This window comes from Oncorhynchus clarkii, chromosome 29 (assembly GCF_045791955.1).
Source record: "Oncorhynchus clarkii lewisi isolate Uvic-CL-2024 chromosome 29, UVic_Ocla_1.0, whole genome shotgun sequence".
Classification (NCBI taxonomy): Eukaryota; Metazoa; Chordata; class Actinopteri; order Salmoniformes; family Salmonidae; genus Oncorhynchus; species Oncorhynchus clarkii.
The window spans coordinates 10,681,667-10,703,427 of record NC_092175.1 but is presented as its reverse complement, the minus strand read 5'-3'; the positions used below and the strand labels follow the sequence as shown (position 1 = coordinate 10,703,427).

General features: G+C 42.8%; 1 protein-coding gene across 1 annotated transcript in view; it reads right to left on the bottom strand.

The window, feature by feature from the left end:
• The window catches only part of LOC139388485 (laminin, gamma 3), a 241,296-nt gene that overhangs the window by 108,902 nt on the left and 110,633 nt on the right, over window positions 1-21,761 (bottom strand). The window contains exons 6-10 of the mRNA XM_071135177.1: window positions 15,731-15,848; window positions 11,081-11,179; window positions 9,785-9,921; window positions 9,544-9,663; window positions 3,402-3,600 (exon numbers count right to left, since the gene is read on the bottom strand). Coding sequence (XP_070991278.1) covers window positions 3,402-3,600; window positions 9,544-9,663; window positions 9,785-9,921; window positions 11,081-11,179; window positions 15,731-15,848 — 673 coding nt within the window. The remainder of the gene's footprint in view (window positions 1-3,401; window positions 3,601-9,543; window positions 9,664-9,784; window positions 9,922-11,080; window positions 11,180-15,730; window positions 15,849-21,761) is intronic.

Below are 21,761 nucleotides of genomic sequence, written 5' to 3'. Positions count from 1 at the left end.
GATTTTCAATTTCTACCCGCACTCTTCTCTTGATCAGCAAACAGTCCATTGCTGCGGGGTGAGATGGGCGACTCGCTAGCTAGTAGTTGTCTCACTTAACGTAGACAAATGTGCGCGGTCACACACACCAGACTCCTCCTCTTCCCCCCACCCACACATACGTCATAGGGTACACGTGCGGCACGAGCACATAACCAGGGATCGGATTGGGAACAGAATGGCTGGTTATTAACTTTGACATATTTCGTTATTTAAAAATAAGGGCTACGCAGATTTGTGACAGGGCTACAGCCCCTCCTAGCCCTGGTGTAGCGCCATGCATGCTGGGAACAAAACACCACTTACCCTGGATAAAACATTCAACACATTCACGCAACACAAGTAGGCTCACAGTCATGACAAACAGCATGCTATCTGTCACCAAGACAACATTGCCAGGGGATGGGAGACTGTGTGTTGTGTTGCTGTGTGCTTCCCAAATGACACAAACACAGGCATGCACACTCACACAGCCTCTGAGTCATTTGGCAAAAAAAAGCTCAGAGACAGCTTCTACCTCCAGACTGTTGAACAGCCAACCCTAGCTCAACCAATACACTATCTACTTTATATTGGAAATACAGTCATACTTGACATGCACATTGATAATTTATACTGCACTCTTCAAAAAAAAAGGTTCTAAGTTGAACCATATAGGGTTCTTTGGTTTGTCCCCATAGAGGAAACATTTTAGGTGCAGGGTAGAACCCTTTGCAAAGGGTTCTACCTAGAACCCTCAATGCAGGGTTCTTCATAGAACCCACTGTAAATGATTTTTACTTAGAACCCTCTATAAAGGGTTCTTAGAACCATCAACAAAGGTTTTAACAAGAACCCTTTTAACCACTAAAGGGTCTTCCAAGAAGCCTCTATGAAGGGTTCTACTGAGAACCCTACATTTCTTTGAAGGGTTCTTCTTAGAACCCTCTATGAATGGTTCAAACAGCCTTATTAGCCTCTAAAAATAAAATAACCCCTAAATGACATTATCATAAGGCCTTTTTTTGAACGCCTAGTTACACACTAACAAAGTGTTCTTGAAAATATATCAATTCCTGAGGTTAACATTTTAAACACTAATGCTCAGGCACTATTTAAAAGACATAAGAAAACAATTCAACAAAAATCTTATTCGGAATAAGAACAGTTCTTTGTAGCATTCTTCTTGCTTTCTAAAGACTCCTTCTTGCCTTCAAAACAATCATCAAAGAACCCTTTCTTCCAAAAACGGTTCCACATATCAAATTTTATTTGTCACGTGCCGAATACAACAGGTGCAGACCTAAGTGAAATTCTTACTTACAAGCCATTAGCCAACAATGCAGTTTTAAGAAAAACAACAATAAAAATAAGAAAGAAAAGTAACAAATAAATAAGAGCAGCAGTAAAATAACAATAGCGAGTCTATATACAGGGGGTGCTGGTACAGAGTCAATGCGCGGGGGCACCGGTTAGTTGAGTTATTAGCTGTTCAGGAGTCTTATGGCTTGTGGGTAGAAGCTGTTTAGAAGCCTCTTGGACCTAGACTTGGCGCTCCGGTACCGCATGCTGTGCGGTAGCAGAGAGAACAGTCTATGACTAGGGTGGCTGGAGTCTTTTTTTTTAAGGCATTCCTCTGACACCGCCTGGTATAGAAGTCCTGGATGGCAGGAAGCTTGGTCCCAGTGATGTACTGGTCTGTACGCATTACTCTCTGTAGTGCCTTGCGGTCAGAGGGTGAGCAGTTGCCATACTAGGCAGTGATGCTCTCGATGGTACAGCTGTAGAACCTTTTGAGGATCTGAGGACCCATGCCAAATCTTTTCAGTCTTTTTAGGACGAATGGGTTTTGTCGTGCGCTCTTCATGGGATGTTATAGGTTCTACGTAGAACTCTTTGCTTTACAAAGAACCCGTCTTCTAAAACGGAAAACGGTTATTGGTAGAACCCTATCCTGTCGCAAAGAACCATTTTTCAACCCTTTTTTCTAAAAGTGTGTATATCTTATGGTGTACATATCGGTTTTATACCATGCATACTACTTCCTTTTCCCTTACTTATTTTATTATCTGACTTGTGATTGTTATTGATATTGATATGTGTACTGCATTGTTGAGAGCTTGCATGTAAGCATTTTGCTGCACCGTTTATACCTGCTGTAAACTGTGTATGTGACACATAAACCTTGATTTGGCGAAGCTCTAAAGAACTACCTAGGAGAGAGAGCTCCAGAGAAAGACATTTGAAAGTCCCTTTCACATCTTCTCAGCTGAGCTTTCGGGATATAGGAATGTGGTGCCATGATAAGATGAGTGCTCCAGGACGAGGTGATGCGTGTGTGTGTTTGTGTGCATGTGAGTGTGTGTAGGGCCAGATCTCTGTCTCTCTAATGACGTGTGTGGAGCCTGTCACCAGAGAGGGCCCACACAATGACAGTCCTGTCTCCAGGTCCCACTGCTCTGAGGGGGCAACCAAAGTCCCCCCTTCACCCAGGCTGGGGGTTGTGGGGGAACTCATTACTCATTATGCGTAGTCACAAGAAAGGACATAGCACTGTCTGTCACAAAGCCATAAGGCAGCTATCATAGTACACACTTTAAAATAATAGTACTGAATAGTCCCAGATAGGGGTTCGGCTTGTAACTATAGAGGAAGCCTTTACAGTGCTACATACTGTAAAACCCTTTTTTGAAGGTTCAATAAATAACCATGTTCATAAGGTTCTAAATGGAACCGTTATGGTACTATAAAGAACCCTTTCCTAATGTTCCTTCCTAAGTGTTCCACTATGGTTACAATCCTTTTTGGGGCTGTATAAAACTGTTTTATGGCTCTTTATAGAATCTTTATGGAGAATGGTTCTATAGAGAACCTTTCACAATCTGAAAGGTTCTTTATAGATCCTTCTGAAGAACAATGGTTTACTTATTTATTCAGTTCAGTGTTATTGCACCAGCTGACAAGTTGAATCAACCTTGAGAACAGCTGGGGGTCTCCGAGGTAAGAGTAAAACATTCTCAGTTACAATAGCCTTTCACAAAACACCACCATTAAACACAGTCATAAAATGACTTGGCATAACACATCATATTAGATAAACGGGAATGACGCTCTCACTCCCGGCTGCACAAAAAGAGCTGTGAAGTAAACCACGCCCCAAAATATTCTAATGAGCTGAATGTATGAATATCATACAGCCATGGAGATTACACTGTTCATCCATGCAGTCTGAGGTTCATACACTGTACTGTAAGTAGGGGTATTACATATTTGTATATGATTATATGATGTAGAGTAGCATACTAGTAGGTGTATAGTCATATTTTATATACATGTCAACAAATGCTATGCACACATATCACACCCACACCATTTTGTTTTACCTGAGAGTGAAGGTGTGCTGGGGAGCGAGGCCTGGCTGGTGGACAAGTCCAGGTTGGGGTGAAAGGTCAGCTGACAGGGTGATTCCAGATCCTTCCAGAAGCACAGTGACACTGTGAGGGAGGAGGCACTGGGCCTCGGCCGTGAAGGTCAGGGAGAGGAGCTGGCCATAGCTCAGGAGGTGGTTCCCCAGGAACTTCTCTACAGGAGCAGAGAGAGGGGAGACAGGCAGACAGACAGACAGGCAGACATCAAGGGTCAGGGGATAACCATGCAGGCATTTAGCTATCTCACATCCTGTCAGAGAGAAAGAGAGTCTTTGTGTGTTTCAAGTTCAGCTTCCCGCCATCTGACAAACATGCTGGAAGGGGTAGTAGTGTTGAATGAGAGCTTTGGCTTTTGGTGTTTATATATATATATATATATATATATATATATATACATAAATAAGAGAGAGAGAGTAGAGAGAGAGAGAGAGAGAGAGAGAGAGAGAGAGAGAGAGAGAGAGAGAGAGAGCTTTTGGTGTTTATATATATATATATATATATATATATATATATATATATATGAGAGAGCGAGAGAGAGCGAGAGAGAGAGAGAGAGACAAAGAGAGTGCGTGTGCATGTGCATGTGTGTGTGTAGTGGAGTGCGAGGGCCAAGGCTCTTGTAAACCCACAGAGATCAAAGTGGGAGTCTGGCTGTGATTACCCTTCGTCTTATCTCTGGCTCATTACAGCACATTAACACCACTTCAAAGAGCTACACACACACGCACGCATGCGCATGTAAAGGCACACACTACAAACCAGCACACTCACTGCAATGATCAGCACCCAGGGATCCCAAAAACACTTTAATAAAAGAACACATGGGAAAAACTATCCCTGAAAAAAACGACATTTTGAGTTATGGGTGGGTGAGGAGGAGGATGCAGAAGATCCTGTTTACAGAAATATGTGAAAATGAAGCACTATGACAGATAAGGAAAGGTGGACTGGCATTTTATCATTCAAGATTGATTACAGCAATAAAAACAGGAATCCGCCTTAAAAAAGGCAGATGTTTTTCAGTAAGGCAATACACAACTGCATGATCTGCCGCAGTATGAATGATACTCTAGCAGACCTGGGGCTCTATTCAATCTTTGTCGCTGAAGAGCAACAGACTGCGCAATAGAAATGTAAATGTCATTTCTGATTGAACCGACATATGCAGTGTTTACCGTGAATGCATTTTCCACTACCACGCTGACGTTGCCTTCAAATTTCAGTCACGTTGTAACACTGAACTTCCGTGATGCTGATTGAATAGAGCCCCTGGATTCAAATACTATTTGAAATCTTTCAAACGCTTTGAGCATTTTATTTAGCCTCCCCGGAGGTTGACTGGGCTTGCACTTTTGGGACTTATACTGTGTATTGGTTCCATTGCAAAAGGCAAGTTCAATTAAATAGTATTTTAGCCCAGGTCTGTGTTTCAACAGTGCAGCCCCTGCTGTTAGTCTGTGTGGCTGGCTGAGGTAGTGTGTTTTGAGTGTAATGGTGTGGGTCATGTATCCTGGTCTCTCCTGGTGGTGTCAGGGCTGCAGTAGACACACACAAACACACACACACACACACACACACACACACACACACACACACACACACACACACACACACACACACACACACACACACACACACACACACACACACACACACACACACAGCTGTCCACTATCTTCACAGTCACACCTGATCTGAATCCAGGACCAGCCCTTATCATCTCTACCACGCCGCTCGGCGCCGAATGACTGCCCTCTGGGCAGATTTGACATGTTTTTGCCTGACCTGCCCCAGGTTGATGTACTGGGTATATGGGCTGATGTGCTTTTGGTCGACTTGCTCTGACCCTATTGTCTGACTAGTGGGTACTGTTGTGCGTTTTACTGTTATTTGCTTTGGATATTCAAGAGGTGGTTCACGTGGTACCCTTAAAACGTCAGGGACACTCAACCACAAATCAATTCATAGGCACTTGTGTTTAACTAAGAATATTGAGTAATGAAGTTACATAGTGTATTTTCCACCTAACCAATCAGATGGCATGGTGTAGATACTGCCATATTGCTTATACTCATCCACTCCTCTCAGATCTACATAAGTGCCAATGGGGGTGTAATGGATTTTTAATGTTTGTGCTTTTCTTATAACTAATTTCTGTGTTCTACTCATGTGCTGTTCTACAAACCAATTTCTGTGTTCGTGCAAGTCTCTGACTGTACAAATCCTCACTATCAGTAACAGCAACTTGGCAGTACGCCTAGACCTTGTTTTGAGAACGAACGAAGATATCTCAGTTTCAAGGTCTCAGCTTAGAGAGAAAGAAGCCTTGTGAGGTATTGGTCTGTCACATGGATGAAACAAAATTATTAATGATTAATTATTCATGCTAAATCATACAAATATAACTTGTCTGTGTATAGCCGTACATAAGACAACTGCTGGGACTGCTCAGTAGGAGCTTCTGACAGACATTCACTGTGGTGCATTACGTTTGTTGGAACCTCTCCAGCGCGCTGACAAATAACAATTATTCATTTCATATTGTCTTTGAGTGTCCCTGTGTAAAAATTTCCACGACAGGGGTTTGATGGTGGGATTAGGCAGGAAAATTAAGTTATCTCACAGGATGAACGACGCTGCGCTGCCCCCTCTGGTTGGTCCTCCAATGTTTTATTATGACTCCCCCCCAGAACCCCACTAGGTGACTGGAACTCTCACTGTGATCACATCAAGATGGCATTCTACCATTAGAATAGATTTGTATTCATTGGTTTATCACAGGAGAGAAATTGAAAAGAGACAACCGCTTTAAATGTGGACCTCTGTGTGAGTCCGAATGACAGTGTTTCTGATTGAACTAAGAAGACGTGCGTGAAAGCAGTAAGTGTGTGTGTTTCTGTTTGTGTGTATGGTTGAGTGTGTGTGTGTGTTTTGAGAGTGAAAATAATTCATTGTTCACTTTCTTTTCTCTGTTGTGTGCTCAACCTGAACCACGACTGACCTCCTTCCACTGACACACAAAGTACCCGTCACGATGCCTGACACCCCAGTCACATTTAGTGAATGGTAGAGGAGCCCTGAGATCAATCGAGGGTTTAGACTCTCCAAACCAATTAAATCAACTCCATTTCAATTAGATAGCCACCGTTTCAAACAAACAACTTTAAGTCCCATGGAGGCCTCTATGGGAGAGAGAGAGAGAGAGAGAGAGAGAGAGAGAGAGAGAGAGAGAGAGAGAGAGAGAGAGAGAGAGAGAGAGAGAGAGAGAGAGAGAGAGAGAGAGAGAGAGAGAGAGAGAGAGAGAGAGAGACCAAACTGGGCCAAGTGTGAATCCAGTAACCTGCTCTACATCGTCTGTAGCAGTGGTTCCCAACTCCAGTCCTCCATTACCCCCAACAGCACATTTTAGTTGTGTCATGCCCAGGGCTATGACACAAATGTGCACTGTTGGAGATACTCAAGGACTGGAGTTGGGAACCATTGGTCTACAGGTGCAGCATAGCTAGGGACATGATTACATGGATAACAGGCAGAAAGACTACACCACCTGGTGCACAAAGACATTCAGGATCTATTAGACCATGCTGCACCCTAGTAAAACATGCAATGTTAGTTTAAAAAAAGAAACGGACCCCAACAACGTAATCTACTTTGTGGGTGTGATAGAGTCCCTTGAACGTTCTTGACCCCAATCAGTGTGGTGGTAAATACATTTTCTTTCACAGGGATCTTGAACGTTCTGGCACTCACATCCAATCAGGGATCAGGGTAGTGGATTGTCCTGAATGTGCTGGGACTCACATCCAATCAGGGATCAGGATGTTGCATGTCCTGAAAGTTATAGGGCTCACTTCCAATCAGGGAACAGGGTGGTGGTTTATCCTGAATGTTCTGGGGTTCACATCCAATCAGGGATCAGGGTGCTGGTTTGTCCGGAAATTTCTGGGGCTCACATCCGATCAGGGTGATATTTTGTAATAAACGTTCTACAGCTCACATCCAGCCTAGAGGACATATGCTGAAAACTGTCCCTCTCCCTTTTTCTCTCCCTAGTCCTTTAGTGCTGTCCTTTCACCCCCCTTGGATTTCTGTGTTAGAAATGAATGTAAAAAGTGTAGAAGTGAATATGATCCTGCAACATGTCAGACACTAAAGCACAGGTAGCTGGTTCTGGATGAGGGGTGTTAGCTACCTGTTGGACCCTTGAGCATGGAGGATTGGAGAGGAGAAGCCTGCAACTTGAAATGCCATGTCAGTGATTAGAGAGGCTGTTGAGGAAAGTGGTTTTGGCTTGGAATCTATGATAGAATCTGGCAGCAGGATTCACTCAAGTGTTCAATCTGTTGACAAGTGCTGTGTCGCCGTAGGAACGTGACCTTTCTACTCGGTGTCAACTAGCAGCAATCTTTTCTTGGCCAAGAGGAAGAGGACAAGTGTGGTGGTAAATGAATTTGCTTTTCACTTTCACTCTCTGTAACTCCCTCACAGCCTTCTCTATCTCTTTGAAAGACTCCAGCTGAACATCGCTGGATGATGCTCTGAGTAATCCGACCTGAGTTTCCTCCGTTGTATATCGAGGATTGTGTTCCTTGGCACCGCAGTGTCGCCTGGTACTTCTGGAAGCCGGGGTAGAAGCACGTCGATCCCCAACACTTCTCTCTGTTCTCATTACATTAAGACACATCCTGATCTGATTCTAGACGTAGCCAGGCGTAAAAAGAGACACACTGAAATAGGCGACAAATAGATTACTAAGAATCATAGAAATTGCTTTCCATCTCCGTGTTGTTTGGTAGCAGAGCATTGTCACTCAGATGTATCTTCCGCTTTAGTGAGAAATACTGCCGGAGGATTATTGCACAAACAGAGAAAGAAAGAGAGAGAGGAAGAGAGAGAAAGATAGAGAGAAATCCTATGCATATCCTTTGCAGCCTGCCTCTCCGCTCTAATCTTTAAAGTAACTGTACACATGAGGGAAAAAAGGCAGGGAGAAAATGAGATCATTAAAAGCAACGGCGGGGCAATAGATCTCCATATTTTACTACGCTGCAAAACAACACAAACAAAGTGCTGTGCCGGCGAGATAAGGGGACGGGCTTGAACACGAATCACTACGTGGTGGCCTTCTGAGACACTGGAGTGATGGACGAGCTTCAAGAAAACAGCAAACTAAACACGTGAATAAATAAACCGTCTAAACATATCCAAGTTGACTTAACAACATATAAGAAACTCTAAATATATCCCCCGAAACGGACCCAGTCATTTTCCCTCCCAGGCGTCTTCTGTGATCTAAGGCTTTTCATGCTTGGGTTCTTAAAAAGACGCCTGTCTAAATGAACATAAAACCAGCAGGATGTGTTGGTAGTTAATGGGATTTCCGCTATTTCTGTTTCTCTATATCTATGTTGACTGCTGATTCGCTAGGCTTGATCCTTGATGCAGTGAGTAGCCACCTTGAGCTTAGGCAGGCTGATTTCCACATGTTTGTTCTTCCAGCATGGCCAAGACATCCAATTCCATCAGGCCTATTCTCTCATGGGGCTCCAGCTACATAGGCTGTGTCCCAAATGGCAAACTATTCCCTATTTCGTGTACCACTTTTGACCAGTGCCCATAGAGAATAGGGTAACATTTGGGACGCAACCAGAGAGAGAGCCACTAAGTCCTGTAGCGGGGACAGCTATAAATGTTATATGCTAATGGTCATGATAAGAGTCTGCTGTGAGAAAATGGTGTCGCAGTTAACCCGTTTATGACCTTATTGGGCAACGCTGTAGGGAATTGTTCAATCAAACAAAGGAATAATCTCAAGTAACAAGCCAAGGGTATTATAGGTGGCAGACGGTAACATGATTGACATATTTACATGTCTGAGCTCTCTCCAAGCAGGATCTTCATGTATGTGTTCCTCATCCCGGAAGCGCACACACTTCTCCTATAAACTCTAGGGCCCAGAGTTTTTCTTGGTCAGGTAATATGGTCTGGAGAAACTCCAGGTTCTACTGATATCTCACCTAAAGTTGACATTAGCTCTGTGTGTGTGTGTGTGTGCGTGTGTGTGTGTGTGTGTGTGTTTCGGCTGTGCCTCTCTCACCTGGAGCTCTGTAGAAGCCCAGGTCATCCTCACTGAGTGGTAGCAGGTAGACCTCACCTTCCTTCCACAGCAGAGGGTACTCCTGTCCCCCAGAGAACTGTCCAGACCAGCGGTCTGGGTCTGCAGAGGGATGCATGGCAGAATGATTTAGGATGATAACCACAATATAAGGGGTTCACAATTCACCAATAGTTATTAGCTGAATGCAGTACTTTTAAGATAATCATGATTGGCTGAATACCTTCAAGGAAGTCAGAAGTGATGTTGACAACTGCATGGTGATTGGAGGATCTGCAGGCCAATGAGTGTCCGAAGCAGAAACATGATGTGCAGCCAGCTGGGTTGTTCTCCTGCAGGTTGAAGGAGCCTGGCTTGCACCTGCACAAACACACACACACACACACACACACACACACACGCATGCACAAAACACATTGTCATTATATGCTTCATCACTGCAGCTTGGTGGGGATAATCTCTCCATATTGTGGAGCAAGTTCAGAGAGCATCACTAGGCCCTGTGAGTCAGGTCGTTTGAGACTATCTGCCAAGTGAACATGTGTTGCTGTTTGTGCTGCAGTGTTGGGGCATAGAGAGGCAGTTGAGGCCAATCCCCCCCAGCTGATCTCACACTGTGATACACTACCTCCAGAGAGACTGTAGAAGAGACAAGTTGTGTGTTTGTGTGTGTAGAGGAGTGAGGTGTGTGTGCGTTTGTGTATGTGAGAGTGCGTGAGGGGGATCTGTGTATGTGCGTGGGTGGTGTTCAGAAACAGGACTATGTAAGTCACATCAGGGGAAAGAGTGTCCTTGTTCAACGGAGCATGAAATAACACACAACACAACAAAAATAAACAAGCTAGAAAACAAGAAAAAATAATTCAACACTGGGGATCGTCTCATGGCTGCGTATTTTGCTAATATCAAACTCGTGCTTTGTTTGTGTTTTGTCGGTCTAATCATGTAAATCTTAGAGAGCAGAAGAAGAATGATTAAAACGTGGGTGTAGAGAAGGTTGGGTACAGACAGAAAGTCTAAAAGAATCATGTTCCCCGCAGTCCTTTCAGCAACATTTTGAAGGGAAAGGGAATGTATTCAACTGATGTACAACATGCCATTGCATGAGATTTAGCTCATTTCCATCCATAGTCCTTGGTTGATACTGTACGTGTCCTAACTGTCTATGAATAAAAGTCTGCTACCATTTACACCGTGTGTAATCATCCCGGGACAAATGTACTTGTCTGTTATCATGAACCTGTTTTCAATGGGTTACCACGCCGACTCAAAACAGTTTGTCAAAGAGCGGTGCCATAAAATGTCAAGAGATGTTTTGTTTGACAACGGCAGCGGGCAGCACCAAGGTTTAATCCAGTACTCCACTGTACTAACAACATGAAATGTTCGCTACCATTGTTAACTGAACAAAGAGCTAGACACTAAAAATGTTTACCGTGGTAACCGTATTACGTTATTTCAGGTGACACAGTAGCATAGCTTTTTTTTTGGAGAAAGAACAGCACAATACAAAAGCCACCTGTCACACGCCTGTCCCTCCACGTTGTCCTTGCAGTGACAACCGCCGTCCAGTGTAGAGCAGATGCCAACACTGCCCCTGGTTTCACAGTCACACGACCTGCGGAGAAACGATAACAACATCCTATCACGGTCAATGTTCAGCCAGAGGTCGAACTGGTTATGACCGCGGCCATAACGTCATGGGGCACTTAGGTTAAGACATAGGTGAGAAAGTCGGAATAGATATTTGGTTGAGTATTTGGTCGAGTTTCAGTGTACACATTGCGGGGCGGCACGTAGCCCAGCGGTTAAGCACGTTGGGCCAGTAAATGAAAGGTTGCTGGATAGAATCCCAGAGCTGACTAGGTAAAATATCTGGTGATGTGCCCTTGAGCAAGGCACTTAACCCTAATTAAGAGCGTCTGCTAAAATATTCACATTGTTTCCTTGATTAATTATGCTGATAAGGGGTGTTTAGTCTTCGCTTACTCTTTTTCACACACATACACACGCTGAAAATAGCCTGATCACCGACCGTGATTGGTTAAGTGGGGTCACTGCTGTGCCAATCAAAAGCTATGTACTATGAAACGTGTTTAATCATCTTCATTGATTGATTGTTTTCCTCCAGAACTGTAACACAGAATCAATATTTTAACGAGGTTGCTATTAAGAATAATTCAATTATCCCATGGGCAGGCTTCTACTCTGTTCTGCTCTACTGGCCTGCATAATTCACACCTCACTTCACTGCAGAACACTGGAAGACTGAGGTAGGGATGGAGAGAGAGAGAGAAATGAGGGAGAGGGATAGAGGGAGAGGGAGAGAGGGATTGACAGGAAGAAGGAGAGAAGGATTGGGAGGGAGAGGGAGGGAGGAAGCGGGAGAGAGGGATGGAGACACACACTCCAACACACACGCACTACATACGCTCAAACACACAAAACACACACACATGCATATTGACATACAGTGCCTTGCGAAAGTATTCGGCCCCCTTGAACTTTGCGACCTTTTGCCACATGTCAGGCTTCAAACATAAAGATATAAAACTGTATTTTTTTGTGAAGAATCAACAACAAGTGGGACACAATCATAAAGTGGAACGACATTTATTGGATATTTCAAACTTTTTTAACAAATCAAAAACTGAAAAATTGGGCGTGCAAAATTATTCAGCCCCCTTAAGTTAATACTTTGTAGCGCCACCTTTTGCTGCGATTACAGCTGTAAGTCGCTTGGGGTATGTCTCTATCAGTTTTGCTCATCGAGAGATGTGCCTCCTTGCAAAACAGCTCGAGCTCAGTGAGGTTGGATGGAGAGCATTTGTGAACAGCAGTTTTCAGTTCTTTCCACAGATTCTCGATTGGATTCAGGTCTGGACTTCTAACACCTGGATATGTTTATTTTTGAACCATTCCATTGTAGATGTTGCTTTATGTTTTGGATCATTGTCTTGTTGGAAGACAAATCTCCGTCCCAGTCTCAGGTCTTTTGCAGACTCCATCAGGTTTTCTTCCAGAATGGTCCTGTATTTGGCTTCATCCATCTTCTCATCAATTTTAACCATCTTCCCTGTCCCTGCTGAAGAAAAGCAGGCCCAAACCATGATGCTGCCCCCACCATGTTTGACAGTGGGCATGGTGTGTTCAGGGTGATGAGCTGTGTTGCTTTTACGCCAAACATAATGTTTTGCATTGTTGCCAAAAAGTTCAATTTTGGTTTCATCTGACCAGAGCACCTTCTTCCACATGTTTGGTGTGTCTCCCAGGTGGCTTGTGGCAAACTTTAAACAACACTTTTTATGGATATCTTTAAGAAATGGCTTTCTTCTTGCTACTCTTCCATAAAGGCCAGATTTGTGCAATATACGACTAATTGTTGTCCTATGGACAGTCTCCCACCTCAGCTGTAGATCTCTGCAGTTCATCCAGAGTGATCATGGGCCTCTTCGCTGCATCTCTGATCAGTCTTCTCCTTGTATGAGCTGAAAGTTTAGAGGGACGGCCAGGTCTTGGTAGATTTGCAGTGGTCTGATACTCCTTTCCTTTCAATATTATCGCTTGCACAGTGCTCCTTGGGATGTTTAAAGCTTGGGAAATATTTTTGTATCCAAATCCGGCTTTAAACTTCTTCACAACAGTATCTCGGACCTGCCTGGTGTGTTCCTTGTTCTTCATGATGCTCTCTGCGCTTTTAACGGACCTCTGAGACTATCACAGTGCAGGTGCATTTATACGGAGACTTGATTACACACAGGTGGATTGTATTTATCATCATTAGTCATTTAGGTCAACATTGGATCATTCAGAGATCCTCACTGAACTTCTGGAGAGAGTTTGCTGCACTGAAAGTAAAGGGGCTGAATAATTTTGCACGCCCAATTTTTCAGTTTTTGATTTGTTAAAAAAGTTTCAAATATCCAATAAATGTCGTTCCGCTTCATGATTGTGTCCCACTTGTTGTTGATTCTTCACAAAAAAATACAGTTTTATATCTTTATGTTTGAAGCCTGAAATGTGGCTAAAGGTCGCAAAGTTCAAGGGGGCCGAATACTTTCGCAAGGCACTGTATATAGACACACTTTCACACTCTTCACATGCTGCTGCTACTCTGTTTATTATACTGTATATCCTGATTGCCCAGTCACTTTAACCCTTGCCCACATGTACATGCTGTATTCCCTCAATTACCTCAACTCCCTCGTACCCCTGCACATTGACTCGGTACTGGTACTCCTTGTAAACAGCCTTTTTATTGTTTTTATTGTGTTACTATTTCCTTTTTATTGAGCAAAAATGTGTCTTACTTTTTAACCTCTTACTTCTACCCCCTCCTTTTTCGAACATTCTGTTAAAAATCGCGCAACTTTTCAACGTCCTGCTATGATTAGTATGTGTGGATAGAAAACACTCTGAAGTTTCTAAAACTGGTTAAATCACGGCTGTGACTATAACAGATTGTGTGTTTCATTGAAAAACGCAAGAAAAACTGCTCTCTGAAAGCTAAAAATAATTTCCATAAGTCACTTCCACGAGTTGTTAAAAGAGGACAAAATTTAATATCGACCTGCATGCAATTTATACAAATTCCACACGATGTCGCCATTGTCGTCATTTTCAATTGAATTAATTGTTGGAAAATCCATCTATCTGGCATCCGTTTCTTCCAGTCTTCACCCGGATGTTGTTAATGAGGACTATGGCAGCCAAGGATTTGCAAGCGAGGAGCTATTGAATATACATCGCCCTGTAATCATTTTGATAGATTATAAACGTTTACTAATACCTAAAGTTGGATTACAAAAGGATTTCGAAGTGTTTTGTGAAAGTTTATCGTCGACTTTTTTAATTTAAAAAAATTACGCAGCGTTTAAAAACGATGTTTTTTTCTGAATGACACAGCTTCCATACAAAGCTATTTTGGGTATATATGGACCGATTTAAACGAAAAAAATACCCAATAGTGATGTTTATGGGGCATATAGGAGTGCCAAGAAAGAAGCTCGTCAAAGGTAATGAATGTTTTATATTTTATTTCTGCGTTTTGGGTAGCGCCGGCTACCGCAAAATCTGTTGTTTACGTGTCGTGCTGGTATTTTGGGGGGTGCATGCTATCAGATAATAGCTTCTCATGCTTTCGCCGAAAAGCATTTTAAAAATCTGACTTGCTGGCTAGGTTCACAACGAGTGTAGCTTTAATTCAATACCCTGCTTGTGAATTTTGATCAAGGTTTGAGTTGTAACGAGTACATTTAGCATTTAGCGTAGCGCATTTGCATTTCCAGGTGCCTACTTGAGACGTCTGCGTCTCAAGTAGGATCAAGAAGTTTTAACTCTGCATTGTTGGGAATGGGCTGGTAAGTAAGCATTTCACTGTAAAGTCTACATCTGTTCTATTCACCGTATGTGATCAATAAAATTTGATTTTGATTTGATTTAAACATGGGTCATGCTGTAATGTCAATATTTCCAGCACCCTGAGTCACCAGGCAATCCAGGAAATGGATTTGTGCCAAATACTAAGGTCCAACAGACAGAGGCTGGTGCATAATGCAGGAGGTGCGGTAGGAACAATTTGGTGGTAAGAGAGGAGTAGAGACTGTTTACTGTATCAAGGGGATAATAATGACATTGAAAACAATGGCATTGCTAATAGTAGCAGGCAGCAGTAGTGATGAATTAGCACCAACAGCAGTAGAGTTGTTGCAAACTGGAAGAGGCTCCAAACTTTGGTATTCTGTTCAGCTCCAGCCCTGGTGTAAACCTCAACACTACTGAAACAGCCAAGGTTAGTGTCCGTATGGATGTGCTTCATGGCTAAAACCACTGCAGCATGTCAAAGCAAATACACACGATAACTAATATGTGCATTAAACATTAACACACTCCCATCCAGGGTTGCGATCAGGAGGGAGCAACGTACTACAATGTAATGTAATGAATAAAGCTGACATGATCATGTTTTCTACATGTCTGTTCTACTCAATACATCTGAACATTCCACTATCTTGAGGCCAACTGAATGTGGTCATAGGGTAGAGGCACACAGGCAGAACAAAAAAATCATAATTCTCTTTAAATGCATTGGTCCATTACGCTCCCTCTGTCTTCAAAGTGTCTGTTTATTTTCTGCACACGTGTGTGTGTGTGTGTATGTCATGCGTACCTGCAGCCACCAGGGCTGAGCGAGTGGAAGCCGGGTTGACAGGTGTCACACTTCTCCCCCGTCACACTGGGTCTGCACGTACACATCCCCTCTGCACCACACTGCAGACTCACAGAACCTAGCAGAGAAGAGGAAAGAGAGAGAGAGTATAAGTACAGAGGGTGAGGTCTACAATCAGTAGAGATAGAGAGACACCGTATGGTGTCTGGTGTGAGATTTGATCATGTGGGATCTTAACTGCCAGTGCCCACACCGTTGCTATTCCAAAGCCATTGTGCTTCCTTAGCGGTGCCTAAGTGGTAGATGTAGACTGCACACACCACACGACAAAACAGGATCATGAGCCTAGGGAGCCTGGCCACAAACCACATTATTACCATGATGATAATGATGATGAGTGTATGTGTGAGATATCATGCATTATTGACCTCCCGCACAACAAACTGCCATCATCCATATAGAGTGCCTTTTAGAAAATTCACACTCATTGACTTTTTCCACATTTTGTTGTGTTACAGCATGAATTTAAAATGGTTTAAATGGAGAGTACTTGTCAATGGCCTACACACAATACCCAATAATGTCTAAGTGGGCTTACGGTTTGCGCAACATTGTAACCGAAACTCAGCAACAACAAAAAACGTCCCTTTTTCAGGACCCTGTCTTTCAAAGATAATTCGTAAAAATCCAAATAATTTAACAGATCTTCATCGTAAAGGGTAACTTCTTATGGCTGAGATCCCGTTAACGGGATCGATATGACAACAGCCAGTGAAGGTGTAGGGCACCACATTCAAACAACAGAAATCTCACAATTAAAATTCCTCAAACATGCAAGTATATTATAGCATTTTAAAGATAATCTTGTTGTTAATCCCACCAAAGTGTCCAATTTCAAATATGATTTACAGCGAAAGCACCACAAACAATTATGTTAGGTCAGAGCCAAGTCACAGAAAAACACAGTCATTTTTCCAGCCATTTTTCCAGACAAAAATCTGAAATAGAGCTAGAATTAATCACTAACCTTTGATGATCTTCATCAGATGACACTCATAGGACTTCATATTACACAATACATGTATGTTTTGTTCGATAAAGTTCTCTAAAAATCTCAGTATACATTGGCGTGTTATGTTCAGTAGTTCCAAAAACATCTGGTGATTTTGCAGAGAGCCACATCAATTTACAGAAATACTCATTATAAATGTTGATGAAAATACAAGTGTTATGCATGGAACTTTAGATACACTTCTCCTTAATGCAACCACTGTGTAAGATTTCAAAAAAGCTTTATGGAAAAAGCAAACCATGCAATAATCTGAGTATGGCGCTCAGAGACCAAACAAGCCAAAAAGATATCTGCCATATTATGCAGTCAACAGAAGTCAGAAATAACATTATAAATATTAACTTACCTTTGATGATCTTCATCAGAATGCACTCCCAGGAATCCAAAATAAATGTTTGTTTTGTTCGATAATGTCCATCATTTATGTCCAAATTCCTCCTTTTTGTTAGCGCGTTCAGCCCAGTAATCCAACTTCATGACCCACGAGCAGACGCAAAGTCCAAAAATTCTGTTACAGTCCATAGAAACATGCCAAACGATGTATAGAATCAATCTTTAGGATGTTTTTTTAACATAAATCTTCAATAATGTTCCAACCGGAGAATTTCTTTGTCTGTAGAAAAGCAATGGAACTCCATCTACCTCTCATGTGAAAGAGTGTCATGAGTTTGTGGCACTCTGCCAGACCACTGACTCAAAGAGCCCTTATGAGCCCCTCCTTTACAGTAGAAGCCTCAAACAAGTTTCTGAAGATGGTTTACATCTAGTGGAAGCCTTAGGAAGTGCAACATGACCAATATCCCACTGTATCTTCAATAGGAAATGAGTTGAAAATCGACCAACCTCACATTTCTCACTTCCTGGTTGGATTTTTTTCTCTGGTTTTTGCCTGCCATATGAGTTCTGTAATACTCACAGACATCATTCAAACAGTTTTAGAAACTTCAGAGTGCTTTCTGTGCAAATATACTAACACTATGCATATATTAGCAACTGGGACTGATTAGCAGGCAGTTTACTCTGGGCACCTTATTAATCCAAGCTACTCAATACTGCCAACCAGCCATAAGACACTGTTTCCCAATCAGTGAACCACAAACAATTAATGAACATGCACCTGTGGAACGGTCGTTAAGACACTAACATCTTACAAACGGTAGGCAATTAAGGTCACAGTTATGAAAACTTAGGACACTAAAGAGGCCTTTCTACTGACTCTGAAAAACACCAAAGGAAAGATGCCCAGGTTCCCTGCTCATCTACATGAACATGCCTTAAGCATGCTACAAGGAGGCATGAGGACTGCAGATGTGGCCAGGGCAATAAATTGCAATGTCTGTACTGAGACACCTAAGACAGTGCTACAGGGAGACAGGACGGACAGCTGATCATCCTCGCAGTGGTACACCAAGTGTAACAACACCTGCACAGGATCGGTACATCCGAACATCACACCTGCAGGACAGGTACAGGATGGCAACAACAACTGCCCGAGTTACACCAGGAACGCACAATCCCTCCATCAGTGCTCAGGCTGTCCACAATAGACTGAGAGTGGCTGGACTGAGGGCTTGTAGGCCTGTTGTAAGGCAGGTCCTCCCCAGCCATCACCGACAACAACGTCGCCTATGGGCACAAACCCATCGTCCCTGAACCAGACAGGACCTGCAAAAAGTGCTCTTCACTGACAAGTCAAGGTTTTGTCTCACCAGGAGTGACGGTCAGATTCGCATTTATCGTCAAAGGAATGAGCATTACACTGAGGCCTGTACTCTGGAGCGGGATCAATTTGGACGTGGAGGGTCCGTCATGGTCTGGGGCGGTGTGTCACAGCATCATTGGACTGAGCTTGCTGTCATTGCAGGCAAACTCAACGCTGTGTGTTATAGGGAAGACATCCTCCTCCCTGATGTGTTACCCTTCCTGCAGGCTCATCCTGACATGACCCTCCAGCATGACAATGCCACCAGCCATTCTGCTCGTTCTGTGCATGATTTCCTGCAAGACAGGAATGTCAGTGTTCTGCCATGGCCAGCAAAGAGCCCGGATCTCAATCCCATTGAGCACGTCTGGGACCTGTTGGATCGGAGGGTGAGGGCTAGGGCCATTCCCCCCAGAAATGTCTGGGAACTTGCAGGTCCCTTGGTGGAAGAGTGGGGTAACATCTCACAGCAAGACCTGGCAAATCGGGTGCAGTCCATGAGGAGGAGATGCACTGCTGTACTTAATGTAGCTGGTGGCCACACCAGATACTGAGAGTTACTTTTGATTTTGACCACCCCCTTTGTTCAGGGACACATGATTCCAATTCTGTTAGTCCCATGTCTGTGGAACTTGTTCAGTTTATGTCTCAATTGTTGAATCTTGTTATGTTCATACAAATATTTACACATGTTAAGTTTGTGAGAGTGAGAGGACGTTTCTTTTTCGCTGAGTTTATATTTGAGACCAACGCAAGGCTGTGTAGGAAGCGCGCCTGTGTCTCTCACAGTATGAGAGTCACTTTCTATGATCTCTCTACCGCTCTCTGCTCTGATAGACATGCGTGAGCTTGCAACTCTCTCCAGTGTTACAGTATAGAATCACAGCCGCGCGAAGGGTTCTGGAGGAGCTGCAGCACCCCTGATAAATTGAAATACATTTTCCAAGTTATAGTTACTGCTGTCTGTTCAGAAAGAAAAGTCATTCAGAATAGCCTGCTACACCATGAGAAAGTGCATAACTTTGCTACAGAGGACCAACAACTTCTTTAAAAAAAAATTGCCTAGCTGTGGAGTGTATCCCAATAACAAGGCATTGTCTACAGTCAGGGAACGTGGGGCAAATCTGTCAGTCAACAACAGCATGCAGACAAAACAGGCCTTCCGTAATACTTAAAATACAATCCCTGGAAAAAAACAGGTTGGAAAGCAAATGGTTCCTGCTGAAAAGAAATTCTCTAATCTGAGAGGCTTTTGGAAAGAGCGCATCGGTCATCACCAGTGAGTGAGCTGCATTTCATTGGGTGAGTCAGTGAAACTGGAAAGCATTTTTAGCACTATAATTTCCTCCTCATATTGTAGCCTACAATATGTCTCCACACATCTAGGCCTAGGCTTTTGATGGATTCATGACAAGGTTGTTTTTCTTGCTCTCAGATTCTCAGTTTGTCAGTGTCAAAGTGGACTTCCATTTCCATCATTTGTGCATTATTATGGTGCTTTCATGACAACTGGAAACTCAGAGAAAATCGAGGTTGAATCATGACGTCATTAAATGCTCTCAACATTTGTCTATGAATTTTTTTAATTTAAAGTTGGTTTGAGGTTTTTAAGTCATTGAAATTTGGAGCTATTGTAATTTAAAAATATTGTCCCATGTACATTGTGTAATTTACGGATGGTCCCTAACTAGCCCCACAGGGGTATCCAAAGTCAAAGCAAATTTTCCACACCCACTTGTTGGACATTACAATCGTGTCGCATGCAGCTGCTCTCCAAATTGATGATTACTTGGGTGCTGCCAGCTGTGGGCATGTGGGCAGGGTTGAAATAATCCCAACACAAGGAAAACAGTTACTTAACCTAGATTCCTAAATCTCGCAAATCTCAGTTTTGGACGGTACTGACTTTCTGACTAAATGTATCCTATTTACACGTCGTAATATATTTTGGGGTAACACTTTACATTATGTTGCCCCTATTACCATGTAACTAACACAGTAATAACTCTGTTAACAACATAGTGGTTACACATGTTTTACATGCTTCAGTTATTTCTCAATTCAAACAAGGAATGTATTATTCCACATGTGTAACTACTGATGTTATTGCACATGTTCTTGTTCCGCAATGTAACAAATGTTCTGTATTTACACATTTTAAAGTCACCTGTGAATTACCATGTCAATAACAAAATCTGACCTTGTTACATATAACTAAAAGTTGCGGCATCCACAAGTAATACCAGGGTTGATGAAAAGGCTAGGACTTGGTGACAACACATGTAACAAGGCATCTCCTATCATTAAGTATCGGTCATTATGTTATGACCTGGCTCAAAGGCTATAAAGAATCAAGTGTAATTTAAGAACAACATAGTTATATAGGATTTTACTTGTAATGATCATGTACCTACCCAGAAGCATGCAACTTCAAATCAAATCAAATTTGATTTGTCACATACACATGGTTAGCAGATGTTAATGCGAGTGTAGCGAAATGCTTGTGCTTCTAGTTCCGACAATGCAGTAATAACCAACGAGTAATCGAACCTAACAATTCCACAACTGCTACCTTATACACACAAGTGTAAAGGGATAAAGAATATGTACATAAAGATATATGAATGAGTGATGGTACAGAACGGCATAGGCAAGATACAGTAGATGGTATAGAGTGCAGTATATAAATATGAGATGAGTAATGTAGGGTATGTAAACATAAAAGTGGCATAGTTTAAAGTGGCTAGTGATACATGTATTACATGAAGATGGCAAGATGCAGTAGATGGTATAGAGAAGTGTATACAAATGAGATGAGTAATGTAGGGTATGTAAACATTATATTAAGTGGCATTGTTTAAAGTGGCTAGTGATACATTTTTTTACATCAATTTCCATTATTAAAGTGGCTGGAGTTGAGTCAGTATGTTGACAGCAGCCACTCAATGTTAGTGGTGGCTGTTTAACAGACTGATGGCCTTGAGATAGAAGCTGTTTTTCAGTCTCTCGGTCCCTGCTTTGATGCACCTGTACTGACCTCGCCTTCTGGATGATAGCGGGGTGAACAGGCAGTGGCTTGGGTGGTTGTTGTCCTTGATGATCTTTATGGCCTTCCTGTGACATTGAGTGGTGTAGGTGTCCTGGAGGGCAGGTAGTTTGCCCCCGGTGATGCGTTGTGCAGACCTCACTACCCTCTGGAGAGCCTTACGGTTGTGGGCGGAACAGTTGCTGTACCAGGCGGTGATACAGCCTGACAG